We start from the raw sequence: 25,702 nt of genomic DNA on the forward strand, positions 1-25,702 counted from the left end.
TACTTTTGTCTGTCGGCGTATGAGATACTCTACAGTGAGAGACAACAATATTATTTTAGGGGGGTAAAATTTACTATTATTGTGTAAAACAAATTGATAGTGCTACGATATTTTGATAATATGATACATCATAGAAACTTTTAAAAAGTCATATATAAAGTCCCTTTTCTCAGTTGGTGAATCGATACGGTACTACGGGATGACAACGTCATGACTCGGGGTGTCCCGATCCGATCTTTGAGATCGTAAATCGGTACGATGTTACCAAAAAAACAAGTATCGGATCGGACTGGATTTAAAATCTCTGATTTTACCACTCTTATACACGCAGCCTATTCCATGCTCTGCTCCAACACTTTTATCAAGCAGAGCCCGGACAGCATGCCGATCCCACGTGATCACAACAACAGGATGCTAAGGTGCTAACATAGTAGCAAGGAGTAAGATTGAATGTTGCTGGCCTAAAGTCGTTTTACACACACAGACACACACACACACACACACACACACACACAATTGTTGCAGCTGTCCTTTCCAGTGCCGTACAACTTGATATTTTCATATCACATCAGAGTAAAATACTCAGACAAAAATCACATTTATCTCTACTGGAAACCACAATAGGCGGCACAGTGAACAACTGGTTAGAGCGTCTGCGTCACAGTTCTGAGGACCGGGGTTCAATCCCCGGCCCGCCTGTGTGGGTTTTCTCCGGGCACTCCGGTTTCCTCCCACATCCCAAAAACATGCATGGTAGGTAAATTGACAACTCTAAATTGCCCGTAGGTGCGAATGAGAGTGCGAATGGTTGTTTGTTTGTATGTGCCCTGCGATTGGCTGGCGACCAGTTCAGGGTGTAACCCGAGTCAGAAAATGGATGAATGGATGGAAACCACAATAATAACCATACTGTCCAATGGCGATGAAAAAAAAAAAAGAATCAAAATTTTTCCCAGAGGAATTTGTGTGACGCTCCCAAAGCATTTGCATGCACTTAATGCTGAATTTGCATGTTGTCCGTCCCATTTGGGAACGAGGATGGTGTGGGTGGGGGGTTGTTCAATTTGCCAGAGAGGATTAAGGATTAGTTTTAGTGGCGGATTAAGTTTGTGCGAATGTGTGTGTATGTTTGTGTGCATGCAACATGACGGGGTTAAACATGGATGACGGCAGCCTCAAGCGCCAAACAAAAATAATAATACAAGCAACAAGGGAGAAGGGGGGCTGGGATTGTGGTGTTGTGGGGGGATTACGGTCTGTTTGAGAGATCTTTAAGCATGCAGCTGCTCAGAATACTTTTAAAATATTTTTAAATAAAAGTGGGATTCAATTCCTTTTTTTATGTTGAAAGAAATAAAAATAACCAACGATTCTTGAAGGATCCACAACAGGGACCCCCTCGCAAACAAGCATCTCAGGGTCTTTATACCACATATAGAAATTTTCAACAACTTCGACTTAAAACATACTGGAAAAATATTGACAAAAATATACACTGTCTCTATATTGTGGCAACTGTTATTTTTAGCACAATACAAAATCAAAATAAATACACAATATTTATTTTAAAAATATTATTCAAGTAAAATGACAAATATGATCAGAAATATATTTTACAAATTCCTAATCACATTAAAATATAATTGGTTTTAATCAATATATATATTAAAGCTTATTTTAAAAAGAAAAAAAGATTTAAAAAAAAATAATAAATGAAAGAAATAAAAAATAAACAGGTTATAATAATATATGAATACAAATTTAAAAACAAAAAACAAATATTTTGTAGGAATATAAAAATGTAAACAATAAAATTAAAACAACAAAAAAACATTATATTCAATTAAAAAGCAAAACTAAAAAATATGGTAAACCAATAATATAAATCAATGTATTTGTATTTGAATTTAATAATGAAAATACTATAAAATAATTTACAAATAATTGCAACAAAATCTATATAAATAATTTAAAGCAAAATACAATAAAATTTCAAATACAAATAAAATAAAAAAGTAATAAAAATAAAAAGTGATTTAAAAAAAGTGACAAAAGTGATTTAAAAAAGTGTGTTTTTAAACCAAATTTGGGAGATGTTCTAAAAATATTTTAATCAAACAAAATAATTGTTTCAAAAAGGTGGTGGGAATCGGGTATTTTGGACACTAAAAATACTACAATAGTTCAAATTAGAGCTGGGCGATATGAAAAAAAAATCTATCACGATGTGGGCCATTTTACATCACGATAACGATATACCACGACATAGTACATTTTCAGCTATTCTTTGAAAAATGTATTCATCATGTCAATAAAGATGAGTTTGTTTTCTCTGGTTACTAGTATTTTTATTTTTTTAAATTACTAATGTATTTACTAAAATGAAAAGCCTCGACACTGCAAATGCAAATATACTGGAAATAAGACCAATGAATATTAGCACTCATGGTTTCACTAAATTCAAATGTCTTGGATTTCTTCATAAATTACAATTAATTAGGATTACATTTTTAAAAAATAAATTAACTTCAATTCCATTTTATCAATTAACACATTCACTGCCATTGACGGCTTTAGAAGTCAAATATCCATGTTAACTGGGAAGGCTGGCAGTGAATGAGTTAAGTGCAACAGCAATCTAGGATTTTGTGTTGCTTGAATTCACCACTGATTTTTATTTTATTTTTTCAAACGTACAGATTTATAGTTTGGCTTTCTATTCAGGGGACACTACTCCTGACTTTCGTGGTTATCTCCCCTAAGTAAGAAAATGTAACACCTTGAGGCTAATCAACTGGCTCTCTATCTTCAAGACTCTATGCACCCTGATGGCGTCTTTTATCTCGCCACCTTGTGCTATACACAAAATATAGTACCACTATGCAGCACACCACCGATTGAATTTGTTACCCGATCCTTCCCACTGTTAGGCATGGCTCAACGCCCGTCCAATAGTAGTTTTGTAGATTTCGTATAATGTTGCAGGATTTATATCCAAATTTTCTGCCTTATTGTGTGCCTTTGCGTGGTTTTCTACATTAACTTTCTTTAGCCCATTGGCTGCAACATCTTCCACAAACTTCGGCGAGTTATTTCAGCAATCTTTAATTAGATTTTTCGTGCTGGCGACAAAGGGAACAATGCATCTCATCTACAGCACCCTCTTTGGCTTTTCGCACAGTTTTCAACCGTCTGTGGTTTGGCATGTCACATTTTGTCATCTGCTTGCTTGACCAATCACCGATCGCCTGTTTACCTCTGCCGGCCCTCAACTTTCATTTTTTTTTAAATCAATACATCCTATTTTCATTGAATTACAAGAAATAAACCTTTAAATCGTCGTTTTGAGAGCTGCTGACCACTCTGAAAAAGGTTTTATTTACTGTAAACTTAAAAAATATGCATCGTGCAGCCTTGTCCTTCTTCCCTTGTTGAGGTGATGTAAATGCGCTGCCACATTAAAGGTAGCCCCTGCGTGCGTCCTCTGAGCTTTGCAAAATAAAAAATAAAAAATAAAAGGTCCTCTTAGGCATCCTCAGCATTTTTTTTTTTTTTTTTTTAATTGAGTTGCTTGAAATAAGGTCTCATTTCAGCCCTACAGCATACGTGGGAATCTTTGCATCAAAGTGCATAAATGACAATAGAAACGGTAGAAAACAAATGGCGCGATGGACATTTTTCTATTGTCCCCAGGATATACTGTATATCGCCATATCACCCAGCTTTTGTTAAAATAATGTGGGAAAAAAAACTATCCAGTTAAAACATGCAATCAAAAAATTCCAACAAAATGAAGTTTGCATTTGAATGATAAAATACAGCTACACCTCAAATGACGTAAATATTTAAATGGGGGTGGGTAAGACACGCTTTGCCGTCAGTTGTGTGTGCTCATGACACACACACACCCACACACACAAAGGCGGCACGATGTACACCACACGGGTTTCACTTTTTACAAAGTACAAATTAGCATATAAAAGTGAGCGCAACCTTTGCTTGGAAAAATTATTATTCAACTCAAATCTGAACAAGAAAAGCGGTAATGTCTCACACAAAGTCTCCTCATCCTTTGATGAATCCCATCCACTAAAGTTATAAATAGAACAGCACAGATGGCTTTTTATTCCCCCGTCACATTTCCAAAAATGCCACAACCACGAACATCTCTGCCGGGACTCGAACCCGGAGCCTCTGGATTAGAAGTCCAGCGCGCTATTCCATTGCGCCACAGAGACTCAGGCACCAGAAGCAGCGTATATCGAGGGTTTATACTGCACCCGCTGCATCCCTCAGCATCAGGACCACAGAGTCAGTGCACTGCCACCCGACAGGGGGTGCTGTAGAGGCGAATTCCATGAGTGCAAGTTAGTAAAAGAAGGGAAGAAAAAGACACACACAAAAAATAAAACTTCAAAAAACAAGTTGGGAAAAACCAACACAATATTAAAGTGGCCAATTTTCTCTACCGGAAAGTCATTCATGCTGTGCGAGAAAGGTAATCCCCCCACCCCAAAATAAAGAAAATAAATATAATAATAATATTGCAATACATTCAAAATAAATGACAAAAAATAGACAGTTTGCTCACAAAAAATGAATGTTTTAAAAAAAATGTTTAAATATATATGAAGTGAAGAAAATACTATAAAATGGAAATATGTAAAGAGAACAAAAAGTCAAAGTACTGTAAGAATAAAAAATACTATTGAATAAATGATTTGTAAAAGAAATGCTGCATTTTTTAAAATTGTAAAACATGAATCAAATTTGTGTTGTGCTTTTGTTAATACACAAACAAAAGCAATATGAGTATAAACTGTTATTTTGGGAAGATTCCAATTACAAACAAAATTGTTGGTAACTGAAATAACTTGAAATGGACAAAATGAATGATGCATATAACTTTACTAAAAGTCAACCAATGAAAATCAGACACAGATTTTGAATTGTGATTTAACATAATCATTTTAAAATGAAACTAATGAAACAGGCCTGGAAAAAAAATAATGGTACCCCTACCATAGGGATATGTTAAACTAAAGAGCCTATCTCACTGGCGGAGGCGTTGCCGAGACTGCCGAGGATGATCAATCGCGGTGACTCCAGGACCCGGGAGCCCAAAATATTGCTTGTCCTCTCACCAGGAAGATGTCTCGGAGATGTCTCCAGACACGGCGACAACCAGTTCACCCGGAAGTCACTGATATAGCCCTATTTACAGTATATTCTTTAACATATATTGGGTGTTTGTGTTTTTTTTAAATAGGGAGATGGAAAGTTCATATTGATTTATTGCCTACAGAGAGGAGACATCGGTTTCCACGTTAATTCTTAATGCAGACACACAGGCTTAATACAAGCTCGTAATTCACTTACACTATGAACGGGCTGGGCAATGAATCAAATTTTAATTGCAATTAAAATGTTGCCATCACACAATTATAAAAACATTGTAATCAAATTAAAATAAGTCACTGATAATGTTAGTGACAATTATTTAGTTTCGCGCTTGAACTCATAAATGGCTGATATATGCCGAAGTTTCGTCAGCGGCTGTCCGTGCTCAGCCGCTGGAGCACAGACACTCGCGCAGTTTTCTATAATGAAGAAAATGTCTATAAAATCCAAGATATTGGGTGATCATTCTGATATTTTCAGAGGTTGAAGTAAGTCGAGGAATTTTGGTGACGACTCATCGCAGTTTTGTGACATTAAGCAATGTTAAGCTTTTTTATATAGTGAGCATAGGTGGAGGAAAGCGCTTAATGTCCATAAAATCCTAAATATTATATTTTCAGAGGTTGAAGTGGGCAGAGGTAGAGGTTAACATCAATTTTGGTGCTGACTGATCGCAGTTTTGTGACATTAAGCGACGTTGGTTTTTTTCTATATAGTTGCCAGACAGCAAACATGCATCGGACCGATGTTTGGCTTAGAAATGCACGTCGACCAGCAGTTGCTAACGTCTGACAACCATCGGCCGAAAAGTGTTCCAGGAGTCCATATCCCGGCTGTCAGCTGTACACATCCATCCATCCATCCATCCATCCATCTATCCATTTTTTGTACCGCTGCTTCTCTTTAGTGTCACGGGCGTGCTGGAGCTTATCCCAGCTATCTACGGGCGAGAGGCAGGGGTACACCCTGAACTGGTCGCCAGCCTACACATATAATAGGTAAATCGACCAGCTGCCTGTGATTCTCACGAATTACCTGATAAATCGGTGTGTATCTGATTTACGAGCCAGCAATGTTTTGCAAAAATTCTTTAATTATGTAAACTGTTCGTTTTTCATTTTCCACCGTTTTTCCACGCTTTGTTCTGTTTTCACCCGGCCGGTTATATAGACTTTAGTTCAGCGTCTTCAATACATTCAACTTGGTCTAACAGATGATGTCAAACATAAATCTGTCAACACAAAATACGACAACATGAGATATCAAAGTGATGTGCTCGTGGTCCCCCCCCCCCCCCCACTTCTGCAGGCTGTCAAAGGCGGAATCGGGTCCTGATTTTGCTGTTGTTTATTGATGCTGTTATTGTTATTCATTGTATTGTTCTCTCATTTTTGCTGGAGATTTGTAAATGAGGTTAATTCACCTGAATTATGGGTCTTCATTACAAACAAACATGAAATTAGTTTGTTATTTTTAAAAGTCAGTATTTTTTTTCCACATTGGATGGTAAAATGTTGGTGTTGTTGTTCCGTGGGGCGATGTTTATTAAGTAATATGATATACTATGCACATGGAGCAAGTGAATCACAGAGAGACATGCAAACCAATAAGAAGCTAAATGACACGGGGAATGAGTCACAGCAGACTTTACAGTATAATCGAAAAGGTCCGGCATGAATGAATAAAGGTAAAAAAAATGAAAGCCATATGAAGATGCTCCCTGGCCGGCAATCCATCTTAAATCGTTCAGACGTCGTGTGGTGGTAATTTTTGATTACTAAATGCTGCTGACTTGGCGACATTTTGCCAATGAGCAAACGCTTTGCCTGCAACATCGTAGTGATGGAACTTTTTATGGCCCAACATCAGTGCAATGTATGTTTGCTGTCTTGGGTGAGCACATAGAGGAGAAAATGCTTCACGTCCATAAAATCCCAAATACCGGGGCGATCGTTTTAATATTTCCAGAGGTTGAAGTGGGCATAAGTAGAGATGCCCATATAAATTCTGGCGCTGATTAATAGCAGTTTTGAGACGTTAAGCTATGTTAAGCTTTTTCTCTATAGTGAGCGTATATTGAGGAGTCTCCAAAGGTCTGCAATGAAAAACTTTACCGCAACTCACTGGCAACCCAGCTAGTCTCCAGGAGAACCCAGGAGACGTCCAGCGGAGACTCAACATGCCATCAGGTCTCCAACTCGTCTCCAGGTCAGTGAGATTAGGGTCTATGGCAGTGGTCCCCAAACATTTATTCGTCACAGAAAGGGTTCACGCTAGTGCATATGTTTGGCGGACTGGAAAAACCATTTGTCGATGGCGGGGTGGGTTTGGGACCACCAAGTAAATCTGGTCCTGCGTGTAGGTCTCATGACGTATTTGTGGGAATTTCAAGGATTTTGTGCAACTGGAGCCAGCATTTTCTTATATTTACAGTATCAGTTCTAAAGCATCTTTTTGACAATGACTCTTTCCCGCTCCTTCATCCACCATTGCTTGTCGCGCTGGTCTGTTTTGTCGAACAATTGTAACGGTTTTCGCCGTTTGATGACATATAGGTTGAATTAACGCAGCCTGAGCGTCCTGACTGCACTCGGATCGGATACATATCCGATTTACATCCATATACAAAAGAGGTCTGAGTTAAATTTGAAAAAATCTGAATTGTACTTCACATTGAGATGAAAAACTCAGATACACATCACACTGGGCAAAAAGTTGACCTGCAGCGTGAACATAGTTAGTACTATGCTGTTTGTTGTCATGGTGTGTACCACACTGAACATAGACAAGAGAAACCAAAGAAAAAAGATTTCAGGAGATGGGAAAGAAAATTACAATTTTACTTCTTTTAAGGCCCAGTACACACATGAAGACAATCAGCCTTTTTTTGTGCCGATTTTGCCCCTACCTGACCAAGCACATACATTTTCCAGACAATCTTAAATCTTTTAAGATTATCTCATAAGAGTGTCCTTAGGTCTGATGTGTGTTAAGAGTGGACCTGTCCCCAAATCTTAAATAATGAACGTGTTCAATATTTACAACGAAAAGTCTTCATGTGTGTGGGAGAGCCGACTTTTGTTTTATTAAACAAATTAGTTTGTCAAATTGGAAATGGCATTTTTTTTTTAGTTCGTATTTGGTTGTTTTGAATGAGAATTTTTTTTTTACCGTATTATCGCATACGGCCTGACCCACCTCGGTAAATACACTTCTGACTCTTTGAAAAAAATTCTTTGGGGCTCTTTAAGATTTGTATTTAAGCACCTTTACTCTAGCTGTTGTTTTGAACACACAAAAATCCAAACACAAAAACATCCAAACGTGTCCAAAGTACACAAAAATGTGTTTCTCACCATTGTGTTGCAGGGGAAGTAAAACGAAGCCACAAAAAAAAAAAAATGCAATTTTGAACCTTGTTTAGCATGGTGTTTCATGCGCCTGGAAGCAAAGATTAAACACATACCAACACCAAAACAGCACCGAGCCAAAACTGAACATTGCACCTTCATTACATTCACTTGGCAACAATAAATGTTGCAGTAAGTAGGAGTGCTTTCTGCAGGCTCAAGTAACACAATCAAAATACACTGCAGACAACAAACACTGCCAGTAATTGTGAAGTCATTGTGCAGAGAGTGTATTGAAGGTGCATTTTTTTTTTCAACCTTTCAGGTCCAAAATGTGAGCTGACAAGCAAGCCACAAACGCACAGATAAAGCAATTTAGTGCAAGCTAACTGGCTCCACAGCTGCCTGCCAGTGTGCGTGTTTCCTGATAAACAACACATCTAAACTGACACAAGTTTGGAAACTATAGCCAGTGAAAAACACGTAACACTCAAGAGACAACTGCCTCTATCGACCTCATCTCTCTATGTGCAATTTGTGGGTGATAGGGACAGAGACCGACAGCAAATAGCAAAAATCCGCGAATAAATTGCCACCAAAAATAAAATTAAAATAAATTTTTTTTTTTTGTTTTAAATCTGAAAAAATATATTCATTTGTTATTATTGTAATTCATCCTTCCATCTTGTACATCTTATCCGGGGTCAGGTCGCAGGGGCAGCAGCTTTAGCAGGGAAGCCAAGACTTCCCTCTCCCCAGCCACTTCGTCAAGCTCTTCCGGGGGAATCCCGAAGCGTCCCAAGCCAGTTGGGAGACGTAGTCCTGGGTCATCCCCGGGGCCTCCTCCTGGTGGGACGTGCACGGAACACCTCACCAGGGAGGCATCCGGGGGTCATCTTAATCAGATGCCCAAGCCACCTCATCTAGCTCATCATCATGCAGAAGAGCAGTGGCCCAACATTGAGCTGCTCCCAGAGGACCGAGCTTCTCACCATATCTCTGAGGGAGAGTCCGGACACCCTGCGGAGGAAACGTCCATATCACTGCAGACGTCGAACTGATCCACCTGTTGAGCTCCCGTTCCATTCTTCCCTCAACTTGTGAACAAGCCCCCTGGATACTTGCACTCCTCCACCTGGGGCAGAATTTCATCCCTGATCTGTCGAGGGCACTCCACCCTTTTCTGACTGAGGACCATGGTCTCAGATTTGCAGGTGCTGATTGTCATCCCAACCACGTCACACTCGGCTGTGAACCGCTCCAGTGAGAGTTGAAGCTTGCGGTTTGATGAAGCCAACAGAACCACATAATCTGCAAAAAGCAGAAACGTAATACTGAGCTCACCAAACCGGAACCCCCTCAATGCCCTGGCTGCGTCTAAAAATTCTGTCCATAAAGGTTAGGAACAAAATCAGCGACAAGGGGCAGGCTTAGTGGAGTCCAATTCTTTCTTTTTCTTTTTTAATCTATCGATCTGTCTATCTATGGATCGATCAAAAGTCAAACAGAGTCAAGTTTAGTGCTGCCTTCTGTGACAGTCTGAAATCAGTTTTCCTCACACAACTGAGTTATTGTTCTATCTGTCTGTCAGGTGTTGCCCTCAATGACAGTCTGAAGTTGCCTAACATTTATGCATCCAACCTAATCATGTCTGGTGTTGCCTTCAGGTACAGTCTGACATCACTGTTTTCCTTACATAAATGAGTATAGGTTCCAAAAGTCCTTAAATGTTTAGGTTCAACTGTCTGTGAGGTGTATCAGAAATGTTCCGGGACCCTTTCAAACCCAAACCACAAACCACAAATGTTCCCCTTCAGTGTGGAACAGAAGATCAACCAGCACATCCACAAAGAGAAACTGCGGTGCTTTCTTGGTTCAGTGCAAGAGACGAGGTCACGCCTGCTCCCAACACCCCGAACATGTGACAGTTCCTAGCTGAGAAGAATATCGCAGTGCTGGAGCAACCTCTCTCACCTGACCTGATATTTTTTCTCTTTCCCAAGCTCTGGGGGTCATCAAGGGGACCTGTTTTGAAGACATGAATGACATCAAGATAGGGACTAACACGGAGGTTCCCAGAGAATTTTTCCAGGATTGCATGAAGACATGCTTAAGAAGGCTGGGAAAGTGCAATAGACTCCAAGGGGAATCCTATCAAGGGGAAAACCTGTAGTTTGAAGTATGGAGTTCAAATATATATTTTTTCACACCAGACCTTGAACTCTTCTGACACATCTGCCTATCTTTCCATCCATCCATCCATCCATCAATCCATGGTGTTTGCATTTAGTCTGAAATCACAGTTGTACGATTGAGTAGTTGATACAAATGAGTTTCCGTATTACCTAGCTAATTAAAAAACAACAACATTCCTTTCAACCATTGATAAAAAATAAAATGTCAGTTTCTAAAACCTTATCATTTGAAATAGAAGCAATCTGATCCAATGTCAAGATAGAGAAAAAAAAACCTCAAAACATCAATTTAATCAAAAATCTTTAACATAATTTACTGCCAATTTTTAACAAACTTTTGAACAACAAAAAGGACTGCCTGTATGCTTCTACTCTACATTACCACAGAGTCTCTCGGAAACAGGTTAAGCGGTGTTTGTGTAACCCAGTGAACCAACACGCAAACAAACTGACATTTGTTGACGGTGCATTTGTGTTGTTTTCCTGAAATCCCCTATGGTAACGTGTTAGAGCAAGAGTAGCCATTACACCTGCGCTTGCTTTTCAGTTACACCAGCGCAGCTAAGCAAAGCAAAGCAAAGAGCAGGAGTCGCTCTTATGTCAGCTGCCCGATGGGAGGTCTGACCCCGCCCAGGGGCACACACGGGTGGGAAAAGGCAGCCAGGCAGGCAGGCTGTTCACATGTACCACTTTACTTACGCCCACATTAAAAGAATAATAATAATAATTAAAAAAAATACAACAAAAAACAACATGGACTCTCATCCTCACATTCTACATCAGACACTGCAGCTTGCAAAAGCTAAAATATGAATAGCTGTCTGGAGTCCACACACGCGCACACAAGTACTGAGCACAGAAGAAAAGTAATTAAGGACACCAAAAAAGGAGCAAAAAAGGACACATTACGTAAGAAGATATTTTAAAGGCTAAGTCAGGCTATCTGCAGCTTTTAGGGAGGCACATTTTTAACACTTTTTAAACACCTCAATTAAATGTGATCACAAGGAGGCTGATTGTATGTACATTTTGGCAATAAGCATAAAACAGCTTTTCCCAAACTTTTTTTCAAATATTCTCATAATCTTATTTGAGTTTTAAAATGCAGAATTTTTAATAGCGAAAACAAAAACAAAAAAAAGGTTGGTTTAACTACTTTGGATGCAGGATAACATTTCAGGGGTTTGAAAATTCCTACAATTTGCAAAAATTTATTTATAACTTGTATTTTTTTAAATTATTTGTTTATTGTTCAAGATTTCTAATTGCTCAAATTTAAAAAATATATTTAAAAAAAAAACTAAAATATACTCAAACTTGAAATGTTCTAAGATTTGTAAATGGTTACTACAAATTCTTGTACTGAACATTTTAAAACTTGACCTGAAAATGAAGGCAATTTCAGATTTTTTAAATACAATTAGAGAACGCTTATAAAGAAAATTCTGAAAATTTGAAAAAAAATATTGAAAACTTAAAATATCAAACATGCAAACACAAAAGGCATGAAAAAGGTGAGAGAGAGAAAAAAAAAAACATTGTAGGGGATCTGGGGGATCCCCTGGGCCTCCGCGGAGATTTTTATTTTAACATAAATTAAGCAATCTGGAAGACTGAAGAGTACAGTAAAGCAAAATGAACAAATAAAAAAAAATGAAAACAATTACACAAAATGTTTATGTGCCAATTCGGATGTTGCTGTGTGCATGCATGCATGCATGCGTGTGTGTATGCACAGTCAAAACTACAACAAAATATCTGCAATTTACTCCACTGTGTTTTCTCAAGTTATAAGTGAGCTGAAATATTTACGTTTGGGCAGAGAGTGGCAGAAAAATACTACAATACATGAAAGCTGTTGTTTTTGTTCGTCTCAGTGTAAACATGAGTAGCACGCCGTTGCCTTCATGGTAACGACGAACTTCCCAACATGGTGGCCGCATAGGCACGAGGATCAGCCGGGCTGGCTTATCTAGTGTTAATACCTATGCCCGGGAAGCGCAGTGGAATATGTTGTTTGAGGTCATGTGACTTTGTGTCGTTTGATTGGTGAACTAGACTTACACGTCACTAGCATTTAAATTAGATTGGCACAAACAGGAAGGTCTGACATTTTATGGAAAAATAAAAAATGGTCCATTTATAAGATGAAGGTCTGATTTTATTTGAGGAGATAAGAGGACCATTAAATCTCTGACATTAGATGACGTTGCATCAATGTCCATCGGATTTTTCAGACTGAAGTTGCATTGAAAATATCTGTCCTATTCTGAATCTATATTTGTACTGGATTCAGGATCATGTGTTGAAAGTGGCTTCAATCCGATGTGGGCTGAAAAAAAACAAATTCCACAAAGTTTGTGACCTTCACACAGACAAGAAATAAATCCCACTGGCCTGTTTTTACGGTGTAAAAAAGTAATGACAGTTTACATACATCAAATACATAATCCTTTATTTTTTATTAGCAGAACATATACACAAAAGCAAAATTCCCACAATGCACTTGGCCTCCACGGAGTGAGCTTAGAGGAGCGTGGCAGCGGCAATGGCGGTGATGACGGACAGGCCGATTACAGTGTAGCCGCTGCGGTACACCTCTGGAATCTTGAAGCCTTTTCCGAGATCCCAACACTTTGTGGGGGGATAAAGAGAAAAAAAGAAAGAGGTTATAGAGGGAAAAGAGAAAGACAGCTGAGCATGGAGATAACAGTGTGGAACCTCTCAAATCCAACGGAAATTTTCAGGAAAGTAAAATATGTGCAGTTGTAAAACCTCTTGCTTTTCTTTGGCTTTTTTTCCTCTCCAAACTTATGGAAAAACGTAGTAGCTTCGACACAAGGCATGTAAAGAGACGAAGAAAGTGAAAAAAGAACAGTAGGAAGTGGCATCAACTGTTGTATATTTGTATATTTGTAAATAGGTCTTTAAATTTTTTTTTACTGGAAACCTTTGACCCGAGGTAGGTGCTTCCAAGCCGCAAATAACAGCCAGGCTGTTTGGTGGCTCATTTAATGATGTTCAATTGTTGAACACTTAAAATGTAAAATAATAATTTGTTCTGACAACAAGGACATTTTCCAAAGAGGAAGCACTTACTTTCACATTATTTGGAAATAAATAAAATCTCTCTTTCTTCTTTTTCTGTGAAGGTGATGCAAGCGAACGCTGGCGAAAAGGAGAAATAAAAAATCCCAGAAGGGGAAACATTTTTACAATGTCATTCTCATTGGCTTTTTTGATAAGTGAAGGGGGATCGATTAAAATCACAACTCATATTTTCTTAGATTGTAATTTAACCCCTATCAGGGAGCCCTACTTATGAGTTTAAGGTTAGAGCGTCAGCCTCACAGTTCTGAGGACCCGGGTTCCATCCCCGGCCCCGCCTGTGTGGAGTTTGCATGTTCTCCCTGTGCCTGCGTGGGTTTTCTCCAGGCACTCCGGTTTCCTCCCACATCCCAAAAACATGCATTAATTGGAGACTCTAAATTGCCCGTAGGTGTGACTGTGAGTGCGAATGGTTGTTTGTTTGTATGTGCCCTGCGATTGGCTGGCAAACAGTTCAGGGTGTACCCCGCCTCCTGCCCGATGACAGCTGGGATAGGCTCCAGCATGCCCGCGACCCTAGTGAGGAGAAGCGGCTCAGAAAATGGATGGAGAAAATGGATCAACCAGATTTTTTTTTTGACCTTAGAGATTCCACTGCAGATTTCATTAAAATGTTAAATAATCTGATAAATATACAATATGATTAAGTGTGAAAATATGAAAAATAACAAATTGGCTTGCATGAATGGAAGTATTCATAGAAAAGAGTACAGCACACACATAAATGATAAAACGGCTGGTAAAAATAGGCTGCAAATTTGGAATATCCCTATTTTGCTCCACTGTGAATGCTTTTATTGAAATGAGGCTTTATCTGCCTTGTATGAGCACTCTGCTGCGCTGGAAGATAGCGAGCATTTTCGTAATAATTTAACAAAAACACTCTGAGCCCCATTCAAGCATTGGGCGCGTCAGAAGAACACAAGCACAATTTATCAAAGTGCCTGCTTTTTTTTCTCTATTAGAGAGATATACGAGTGTACGGAAAATGCGGCAGCTCTGCAATGCATTTACTTGCAACTCAGGAAACTATAAAAACCAGCACCATGTAGCCGTATAAGATAAGCTTACTTGGCGACAGTCAATCCAAACAGAGCATTTATACCTTGTAAGGGCATACTTTTGTTCTGGATCTCATTGGGATTGTGTATGTGTCACTCATGAACTGAACTCTGGTGTATACAGTGGATATAAAAAGTCTACACACCCCTGTTCAAATGCCAGGCTTTTCTTTCCACAATTAATGTGACCTATACCTTGTACAACTCAATTGATTTTTTTATTTTATTTTTTACCTTTTCGAGAAATAATGTGGCTGCACAGGTGTGCACATCCTCTGATAACTGGTGATGTGACTGTGTTCAGAATGAACCAATCACATTCAAACTCACGTTAAATGGGAGTCACAGGGATCCCAACCCCTCTCATCACCTCTTAAGAACATTCTTGATATTTTGTCAGGAATATTTTAACTTTGTCAGGAACACTTGTATCTCACCAAAGCAAACAAACAGAAAAACTCTGAACAACAACATTTTCTTTATATTTGTATTATAATTTATTCCTTTGAATAAATGAATGGTCTTCTATTAAATGGCAGGAAGTACATACAGTAATTAATGTATCCACTTTTTGTGACATTTTTGTTTTTTGGTGTCCCGTGAGATTTTTAATTGTAAAATATGTGCCTTGGCTCCATAAAGGTTGGAAATCGCTGATCGATTCCGATCAAATTTACTGAATACGATAGAGACGCAGAGTAAATGTCTTTTACGTAGCCAGTCAATGACGTCACTGATCGGATCGGCGAATTATGACAAAGCCAATCAGCCGATCATCATAAAATGCTAATTATCGGCCGATACAGAGCAAACCGATCAGATCGGGGTAAAGTCTAAACATAACAAAATATAAGGGGGAAAAAAAACAATCTCACTGGATCACATACAATATTTGAGATATTTGAAAATAAATGTTCCCAAAAAAATTCAAACAATGTTTTGTCACAATGGCAGGATAGAGCATAATGTGTCGAAATTCAAAGAGAATACATTTACTTAATCCAATTTGAAATATGGCCACAACTTCTTCCAAAACAACAACAAAAAATGTCTTACTGTAAACAAACCCCCCACCACCACCACCACTTGTATTGGCTATGTGTCTTACCAAATGGCGCATTCCGTTGAAGGTATGGTAGGACACAGGGAAGGCGATGCCCACCTTGGCCAGGCCAATGAGGAAGGGGCCGACCGAGAGTGAGTGGATGAGATCCAGGTAGTGCGGGTAACTACCGGGCAAAAGCAGAGCGGCCATGGCGAAGGTGGAAATAGCTGCGAGGAGGAATTAGACAAACGCTTTATTGATCCCAAACACAAAATAAAATCAAGTGCTGTATAAACCAGTCATTGAGGCTGAAAATGAGCCCCAAATCAATATATGTCACGCTGTGACATTCTTCTTGGCAAGAAGATCTATGCAGAAAAAATACAGTGCTTGTGTCAATGTTACCAATAGATTTTTCTTTTTTTTTTTTTTGTATGGAGGTGAGTGGGACAAATTGGAAAGAAAAGTAATGTATGTCACGGTAAAAGATGTAAACTTACAAGATTTAAGTGATTTCTTTTGTGTGTGGGGGGGGCAGACTATTACAAGATTAAGGCCATATTTGTTAAGACAAAAGTATGAGTTTAAAGTGAAAAAAGTTGTATATTTATTCAGAGAAAAAAGACATCCTATTATGAGATGAAACTGATTGCTTCGGGGGGAGGGAGAATCTGAATTATTTTAGAAATGCTGTATTTTTTTACTTTTGTAACAAAAAACTATTTTAGAGGATTATTTTGCAATACCACGAGATTAAAGTATTTCATATACTTATATTTCCTTTTTATGTTTGTATGTCTCAAAAGTATTCACTGTCAAATGGCTGGCTGTTGTTGTACTTGAGCGGCTCCAACTACCGGAGACAAATTCCTTGTGTTTTTGACATACTTAGCAAACGAAGATGATTCAGTAAGTGGTCTTGTGTTATTAAAGTAGTATTCTTTTTGAATCAGATTCAAATTTAAAAGAGTTTGTACTAGAAAGAGTAGACGAGAGAAAGAGAGAGCCAATGATTGCTACAATGACAGCGCTCAAAATCTGACCAATCAGAGGGATGCACCTATACCGCTGCAGGGCTGGCATTTACAGAGCGATATAGTGTGTTAATTGCTCCTCCCGTCTCACACACGCACACACACAAACAACGCACACGCACAAAAGCCTCCCACCACACTTTAAAGCCATTTCTAACTTGTCAGCAGACAGGCAGTCATTGACCTGACCCGTCGGCTTTTTGTGTACTGGCCTAAATTGGAGAGCTGTCTCGTTCCCCCCCCCCCCCCCCCCCCCCCCCTTTCCTTTTTTTTAATACCGGTACTAAAAATAAATGTGCATTACAGCAGTGGTCCCCAACCACCGGTCCGTGAGGCATTTGTTACCGGGCCTCATAGAAGGAACGACCAATTTATATAATCTCTGTTTTTGCGTTTTCGCGTGTCAAATGTGTTTTATTTTGAAAAATGACCGGACCTTCTCCACTACAACAGTTGCTCGTCGCAATTGACGCATCAAGACTGCACAGAACACTGCAGTAGTTCCGTTCCCGCTCGCAGCTGACTCGCTCATGGTGGCGGGCCATCTTAAATAAAGTATAATTTCATAAACTGGTTCAGTTCATGACATTCACAGAAAACAAAAAAAATTAAAAAAGTTATTTTGAACGAAACGATCGTGAACGAAACAACACTAGACTGCACGTCAGTCACGTGATGCGTTACTAAAAATAAGTCCGCAAACATGAGTAAAAAAACAAAAAAAACCTTAACTAAATGTGCTTTATGCGATTAAAAGCATTTAGTCTGTAGAAATAAGTAGTAATTTTTAGGTAGTGTTTTTTTTTTTTTTTTTTTTTTTTAAGCATGATTACAGCTGTACTGCCAAGTTTTTGCTCCAAAGATAAGGACTTTGCTTGGTATTTGGGAAGAAAATGTGTCACACAATCAATAGATGACATTATGACGTTGTTGTTGTTAAAGAAGCAGATGTCTTCAGTGCTTTCTTCAAAGAGTGTTCTGGTGTGTGTTTGCGCTTTGATGGCGAGACGAGCGCACGCCGAGTGTATTTGTGCCAGCGATTGGCAGATGAGCTCAGTGACCTTTTCGAGAATCCATCAGCATGCAAATAAAATGGAATCCAGCTCGGGCAGAGAGCGACGCTGATGCGGCTACTGCTGCCATTGACGCGCGACTACGCACCGTTTTAATCGGCGACTTGGTTTCGCATGCAAACATATCCAACACATTGTGTTATGTCCGCACTTGCTGCGGCAATCAATAGCCAAGGCAGAAGCGAGACGCTCCAGGGATTTACATTTTGAGTCAATTCGGGAGGAGTATAGACGTCATTTAAGCGAGGAAGTGAGAAAAGAGTAAAACAAATAAGATGTGCTACCTCCACTGAGGCCCACTCCGGTTCCTCTGTGTGTGATGGACATCATCATGGGGACAGACCATCTGGAACAAAACCACCCAAAAAATAAAATTAAAATAACACTTAACGCACTGGTAATCGATTATTCTGATATGGTGATTTTTAAAAGCACTGCATCTTCAGTATAAAAAAAAAAAAAGGAAATGTTATTCTATAATTAGCAAAAAGTCATTGTTTTGGAAAGAAGTATTTTTTTTCAAAGGAAAAGGTTGCATCCCCCCCCAGAGAATAGTTGGATTTGGTACACTAGTTAAGTCAAAACACGCATTTTGTGAAGGGAGACAAACAAATGTCCTTAATACATTCAAATTCCATTGAGTAACAGATTAACATGTAAATTACCTATGTAACAATTTTAAACCTAATATTTGCACCCAAACAAACCAATTATCAGTCATGAAATTAATGAATTGTTAAATAAAGTTTCCCTTTCTATTAAATTATATCTATCTGTTTTAATAGGCCTCATGTGGCACAACAGTAACCCTAATTATTTTAGTCAATTATTATATTTCACTTAATTATTATTTCATTTATGGGAAATTTAATGATTGATTTGAAAAACTCCTGACTGTACGGGATGAAGACCAAACAATTTGGATGCTACAAACAATAAAAACAAGTGTTTACTGTAGGGCTGTAACTAACGAATATTTTCATGATCAATTAACCTGTCGATTATTTTTTTGATCAATCGATGACCTGGATTAAAACAACAATTTTAAATTCCCATCCCTTAACTAAAAAACAGGACCTTATTTCAAATTGAGAGTGCAAAAAAATGTGCAAACAAATTGATTGTGATTCAGTTACTGGTTTGTGTAAAGATAGGGTTTTTGAGGTGTTCAAGGCAAGACAAAAAGTGGAGGACGCAATTGCATTTTCCCATTGGCATTAACATGGGTCACAAGAAAACAAGACATAACATGAAACAAAATTAAATGTAACCGACATCATCAAAACACAGATCATGACAGTTTTGTCCATAACATGTCAGAAAATAGACAAAAATGTGGATGATTGTTTTCCAATGTAAAAGCAGAGGTTTGGAAATGTCTTATTTTGATCAAACACAAAGACAATCAGTCTGTTTTCATGCAGGACTACAGAAAATCTGAGAATATTTACTGTAGAGAAGCTGAAATTCTGAAGATTTGGACAATTTTAAGTTAAACAAGGTCTCTAAACGATTAATCAATTATCAAAATAATCAATTAAGTTGATAATCGACTAGTTTTTGACAAAGCGATTCCAGTGTTTCTCAATTGCTAAAACACAAAACCCTAATGTCTGGACCAAATGCTCAGTATCCTGAACGCCCTTATTGAATTGGACACTCTCTTGGTAGAAACTTAAAGGTCCCATATTTTTGCTATTTAGACCACCATAGAGTATAAAAGTGTCAATTTCAATGAAAAAAAACAGCTTGGTTTTGACATACTAGTGTCCAGAAAAGGCCTCTCGACAGCTACTTCTGTTTGACCCAGATATCTGCTTGGTTTGGCTAAGATCGCCCCCTTTCCTCTGATTGGTCAGGGGTTTTGTGAATTTAGCTTGAATTTTTTTATTTGAGTTTAAGCTGTTGAGAAAATGAGTTGAGGTTTCAATAAATGTGTTTTAGCAATTGAGAAAAACTGCAATCGTTGACTCTCTAGTTTTCTGAAATATTCACCACTGCCGTTGACGAAAAGTCAACAAAAAAATGGCTTTACTTTTAAATTAAGTATCAAAACAAATACAAACAAAGACTACAACGTATCACAAACACATACTTGTAAATAGTGATGTGAGGAGACATGGGTCGGTTCAATCTCGTATTTTTGGCCCAAAACTTGTTCATCTCTTCCTTGGCGGTCGTTCCCATTGGAGCAGCACTGAAGCCAGAATAGATTTTCATTTTAAGACATTTATACAGTTTAACGTGATATTTTATTTGGATTTTTAATCATACGTACTGCCTTAAGTGGAGGACGCTGCACTGTGGCCTGGAGACACACAATCCCTGACGGGTCAATGTCCTGCAGACGAGAGAGAAGTGTTACAACTACACTTTACAATGAACAAAATGACCCTAAAATGGCAGCTTCAAGCCAAAATGGCAGACTTCCTGTGTCTTTTTGGGCATGGCTTCTTGAGTCTTTTTTGTGGCTCTACTCATGATAGACATTGCTATTACATTTTGTGTTCATAGGTGAAACTTGCCCTCCTGGAAGCCGTCACCTTATTGTGGTGGAGGGGTTTGTGTCTCCCAATGATCCTAGGAGCTAAGTTGTCTGGGGCTTTATGCCCCTGGCAGGGTCACCCATGACAAACAAGTCCTAAGTGAGGGACCAGACAAAGCACGGTTCAAAGACTCCTTATGATGACGACAATCTATGGACTCAGTTTTCCCTTGCCCGGACGCGGGTCACCGGGGCCCCATTTTGGAGCCAGACCTGGAGGTGGGGCTCGAAGCCGAGCGCCTGGTGGCCGGGCCTGCACCCTTGGGGCTCGGCCGGGCACAGCTTGAAAGGGTAACGTGGGTCCCCCTTCCCATGGGCTCACCACCTGTGGGAAGGGCCATAGGGTTCGGGTGCAGTGCGAGCCGGGCGGTGGCCGAATGCAGGGACCTTGGCGATCTGATCCCCGCCTACAGAAGCTGGCTCTAGGGACATGGAATCTCACCTCTCTGGCAGGGAAGGAGACCGAGCTGGTGTGTGAGGTCGATAAGTTCCGACGAGATATAGTCGGACTCGCCTCCACACACAGTTTGGGCTCTGGTACCAGTCCTCTAGAGATGGGTTGGACTTTCTTCCACTCTGGATTTGCCCACGGTGAGAGGTGCGGAGCAGGTGTGGGTATACTTATTGCCCCCCAGCTCGGCGCCCGTACGTTGGGGTTCACCCCGGTGGACGAGAGGGTAGCCTCCCTCCGCCTCCGCCAAACTGTTGTTTGTGCCTATGCACAGCATAGCAACTGCAACAGCAGTTCAAGGTACCCACGCTTTTTGGAGTCCTTGGAGGGGGTGCTGGAGAGCACTCCCATTGGGGACTCCATCATTCTGCTGGGGGACCAGCTCTACACCCTCGGCAGGGTCCTCGAGGGTGCATGGGAGTTCGCCCAACCAGTCTGTTTTATGGACTTGGAGAAGGCGTTTGACCGTGTCTCTCGGGGAGTCCTGTGGGGGGTGCTTCGGGAGTATGGGGACCGAACCCCCTGATACGGGCTGTTCGGCTCAGTATTGCATCTCTGCTTTTTGCAGATGATGTGGTTCTGTTGGCTTCATCAAGCCGTGATCTTCAACTCTCACTGGAGCAGTTCGCAGCCGAGTGTGAAGCGGCTGGGATGAGAATCAGCACTTCCAAATCTGAGACCATGGTCCTCAGTTGGAAAAGGGTGGCGTGCCCTCTCCAGGTCAGGGATGAGATGCTACCCCAAGTGGAGGAGTTCAAGTATCTTGGCGTCTTGTTCACGAGTGAGGGAAGAATGAAATGGGAGATCAATTGCCGGATCGGTGCAGCGTCTGCAGTGATGCGGACTTTGTATCGGTCCGTTGTGGTAAAGAAGTAGCTCAGGCGAAGCTCTCAATTTACCGGTCGGTCTATGTTCCTACACTCACCTATGGTCACGAGCTGTGGGTCTTGACCGAAAGAACAAGCAATGGAGGCACGGAACATGGTCCACTCGGACTCCATGTCCATCGCCTCCCCCGGAACATGAGCAAAGTTCTGTCGGAGGTGGGAGTTGAAACTCCTTCTGAAACATACAAGCGGCCGAAATGAGTTTCCTCCGCATGGTGTCCAGGTTATCCCTTAGAGATAGGGTGAGCTAAGCTCGGTCATCCGGGAGGATCTCAGAGTAGAGGTGCTGCTCCTCCACATCGAGAGGAGCCAGATGAGGTGGCTGGGGCATCTGATTCGGATGCCTCCCGGACGCCTCCCTTGTGAGGTGTTCCGGGCACGTCCGACCGGGAGGAGACCCCGGGGACGACCCAGGACACGTTGGAGAGACTACGTCTTTCGGCTGGCCTGCGAACGCCTCGGGAAGAGCTGGATGAAGTGGCTGGGGAGAGGCAAGTCTGGGCGTCCCTGTTAAAGCTACTGCCCGCGCAACCCAACCTCAGATAAGCGGTAGAAAATGGATGGATGGATGGAGGTGAAACCTGTTTTGAGTATTGCTTTAAGGACCCTGGGAAATGGTCAAAATGAGCCTAAAATGCGAGCTAATGGAAAGCCCTCACATGGCATCTTATTTGGTGAAAAATGATCAAAATGTTGTAATTTCTGTCTATCAACAACTTTTTAGGAGTCCAAAAAAGAACAGTTTTCTAAATATCTAATTTCAACATCTAAATAATAGGCTTTACACGATCAGGATTTTTGGGGCCGATCAGCGAGTTTTAAAAAACGATAACCGATCACCGATCCAATCACAAGATGGAGCAATGTGTCAATTTAAATGACCTGTTCATTTACTGTATATATTTGTGTACTTAATTGCTCAAAAAAAATTATACTTACAATAAATAATGTATCTTTTTCAATTGTAAAATATGTCCCTTGGCTCCATAAAGGTTGGAAATCACTGCTCTAGTCAGATCGTGTATTCTAATGTCAGGTCAAACTAACATTACAATGTTACAGAAATAATGGGTGCTAACTTACTGTAATTACTTTACTGTAATTAAATTACTTCACCCACACCGAAACTTTACAGCATGATTTGACAGAATGGCGGCATGTATACGTACAACTGTTAGCGCTAGCACTAGCTTACTAGGCTACATAACGTTTGTGTTGCCTCCTTGCGAGCCGTATCGTATTAAAAGTACGTGAACATACCTCAAGCAAGCCTGAAACGAATGTCCTCTCCTGTCCTGAGCACCGGTGACCACCAACACACGTTTTTCCCCATTTATTTTTCCCCTTATAATACAGTCGGAGCGATCCACTCTTGTTGTCGTCGCCACGGTAACGAGTGTATCCGGTCGCATTTGAGTTGACAAGATAAAGCCCATCCATCCATCCATTTTCTACCGCTTATCCGAGGTCGGGTCGCGGGGGCAGTAGCTTTAGCAGGGACACCCAGACTTCCCTCTCCCCAGCCACTTCCTCCAGCTCTTCCGGGGGGATCCCGAGGCGTTCCCAGGCCAGCCGAAGGATGTAGTCTCTCCAGCGTGACCTGGGTCGTCCCCGGGGTCTCCTCCCGGTGGGACGTGCCCGGAACACCTCACCAGGGAGGCGTCTGGGAGGAAACTCATTTCATTTCTTTCGGTCACGACCCACAGCTCGTGACCATAGGTGAGGGGAGGAATGTAGTTCGACCGGTAAATTGAGAGCTTCGCCTTTCGGCTTAGCTCCTTCTTTACCACAATGGATCGATACAAAGTCTGCATCACTGCACCGATCCGCCTGTCGATCTCCTGTTCCGTTCTTCCCTCACTCGTGAACAAGATCCCAAGATACTTGAACTCCTCGACTTGGGGTAGGATCTCATCCCCGACCTGGAGAGGGCATGCCACCCTTTTCCGACTGAGGACCATGGTCTCAGATTTGGAGGTGCTGATTCTCATCCCAGCCGCTTCACACTCGGCTGCGAACTGCTCCAGTGAGAGTTGGAGATCTTGGCTTGATGAAGCCAACAGAACCACATCATCTGCAAAAAGCAGAGATGCAATACTGAGGCCATCAAACCGGACCACCTCTATGCCTCGGCTGCGCCTAGAAATTCTGTCCATAAAAGTTATGAACAGAATCGGTGACAAAGGGCAGCCTTGGGAGAGTCCAAACTCTGACTCCGGTCGTACAGGGACCAAACAGCCCGTATCGGGGGTTCGGTACCCCATACTCCCGAAGCACCCCCCACAAGACCCCCGAGGGACACGGTCGAACGCCTTCTCCAAGTCCACAAAACACAAGGTTGTAGAGCTGGTCCACTGTTCCACGGCCAGGACGAAAACCACACTCCTCTCCAGCACCCCTGAATAGACCTTACCAGGGAGGCTGAGGAGTGTGATCCCCCTGTAGTTGGAACACACCCTCCGGTCCCCTTTTTTAAAAAGGGGGACCACCACCCCAGTCTGCCAATCCAGAGGCACTGTCCCCGATGTCCACACGACCCCAGAGATAGGAGAGCCCGCCTCAGAGAACCGTACTTGTCGTACTTGAGCGGCTCCAACTACCGGAGACAAATTCCTTGTGTGTTTTTGGACATACTTGGCTAATAAAGATGATTCTGATTGTAGTTCGGGGTTGAATCAATAGGTTCAAGCCAAGTTTAAGTTTTTGAACACGGTTAAGGTTTCAAATTAGGTTTTCAAGTCTGGGTGTGGTTTTGTGTGTGTGTGTTGACCTCGTTGTGACCCTAAAAGTGGAGGTAAGCCCCTTCTACTCCCTTCCTTCCTTTCATATTATACTTGTGTCCTCCTTCCTACTTTCCATGCTTAAAAAGTAGCATGAAATGCTTAATCCTTTTTCGGTTCTTACAAACTCGGGCTTGTATGTATCCTCTATACAACGATATTATCTATTTTGATATACAGGTGTCTTTTTTTAAAGCAATTTTTTTAACAACATACCTACAATTAGCATATATTGACCTACACTTAAGTACTGTTTTATTTGTGTGTTTTTTTTAATTAAATGTTAAGAATGTCATAAAGTGGGCGTCTTCACATGTGGTTCACTCAAGGACAAACCACACCGTAATAAACAAAAATGTGATTCTTAACGTAATAACACCAAACCCAAATTGACACAACTGCATTCAACAACTGACTAAAAAAAAAAACAAATCTTGTTTTGATTTCTACGAGCTATAATCCGCACTTTGGTAACGTGCTAACGTTGTTAGTGTGTGTCGCGGTAATTCCTCCACGATATAAATAGGTCGAACACGCTACAAAGTTCCTACTCCCGTATAACGAAACTGTGCTGGAATGTGTCTATTAGTCACTGTAATCCCGACATAAAACCATAATGAATCCCCGCAAGGCACACAATTGTATAACACAAACATACTGACCTTAGTAGCTGCGCCATGTTTGACGTACGCTGAGCGGAAGTGTCGTAAAATCTTGTGTATGCGACGTCATTCGTGTGCTCATGGTTGTGGTTCCGAACAAATGATCAAAAAGTTTTCGGGCTTTTTTATTTTTATTATGTTACAGTACAAAACAGGAACATAATAATAATAATAATAATTATAATAATAATAATAATAATAATAATAATAATAATAATAATAATAATAATAATAATAATAATAATAATAATAAGCGACACGGTGGAAGACTGGTTAGAGCGTCAGCCTCACAGTTCTGATGTCCGGGGTTCAATCCCGTTTGCATATTCT

The 25,702-nt window shown here is 40.5% G+C and overlaps 1 protein-coding gene and 1 non-coding gene across 2 annotated transcripts; both read right to left on the reverse strand.

Moving 5' to 3' along the window:
* Positions 1-4,164: 4,164 nt before the first annotated feature.
* trnar-ucu (transfer RNA arginine (anticodon UCU)) lies at positions 4,165-4,238 on the reverse strand. The gene has a single exon. It is a non-coding gene; the product is annotated as a tRNA-Arg (tRNA).
* An 8,926-nt stretch (positions 4,239-13,164) lies between these two features.
* Positions 13,165-25,456, reverse strand: sdhc (succinate dehydrogenase complex, subunit C, integral membrane protein). The gene is made up of 6 exons (XM_061798288.1): positions 25,373-25,456; positions 20,326-20,388; positions 20,143-20,244; positions 18,332-18,393; positions 16,004-16,167; positions 13,165-13,360 (listed from the first exon to the last, which is right to left on the reverse strand). The coding sequence occupies exons 1-6, from the start codon at positions 25,387-25,389 to the stop codon at positions 13,253-13,255; spliced, it is 516 nt and encodes a 171-aa protein (XP_061654272.1). The 5' UTR covers positions 25,390-25,456; the 3' UTR covers positions 13,165-13,252.
* Positions 25,457-25,702: the final 246 nt, after the last annotated feature.

The sequence above is a fragment of the Phyllopteryx taeniolatus genome, chromosome 14, assembly GCF_024500385.1.
Source record: "Phyllopteryx taeniolatus isolate TA_2022b chromosome 14, UOR_Ptae_1.2, whole genome shotgun sequence".
Lineage (NCBI taxonomy): Eukaryota > Metazoa > Chordata > Actinopteri > Syngnathiformes > Syngnathidae > Phyllopteryx > Phyllopteryx taeniolatus.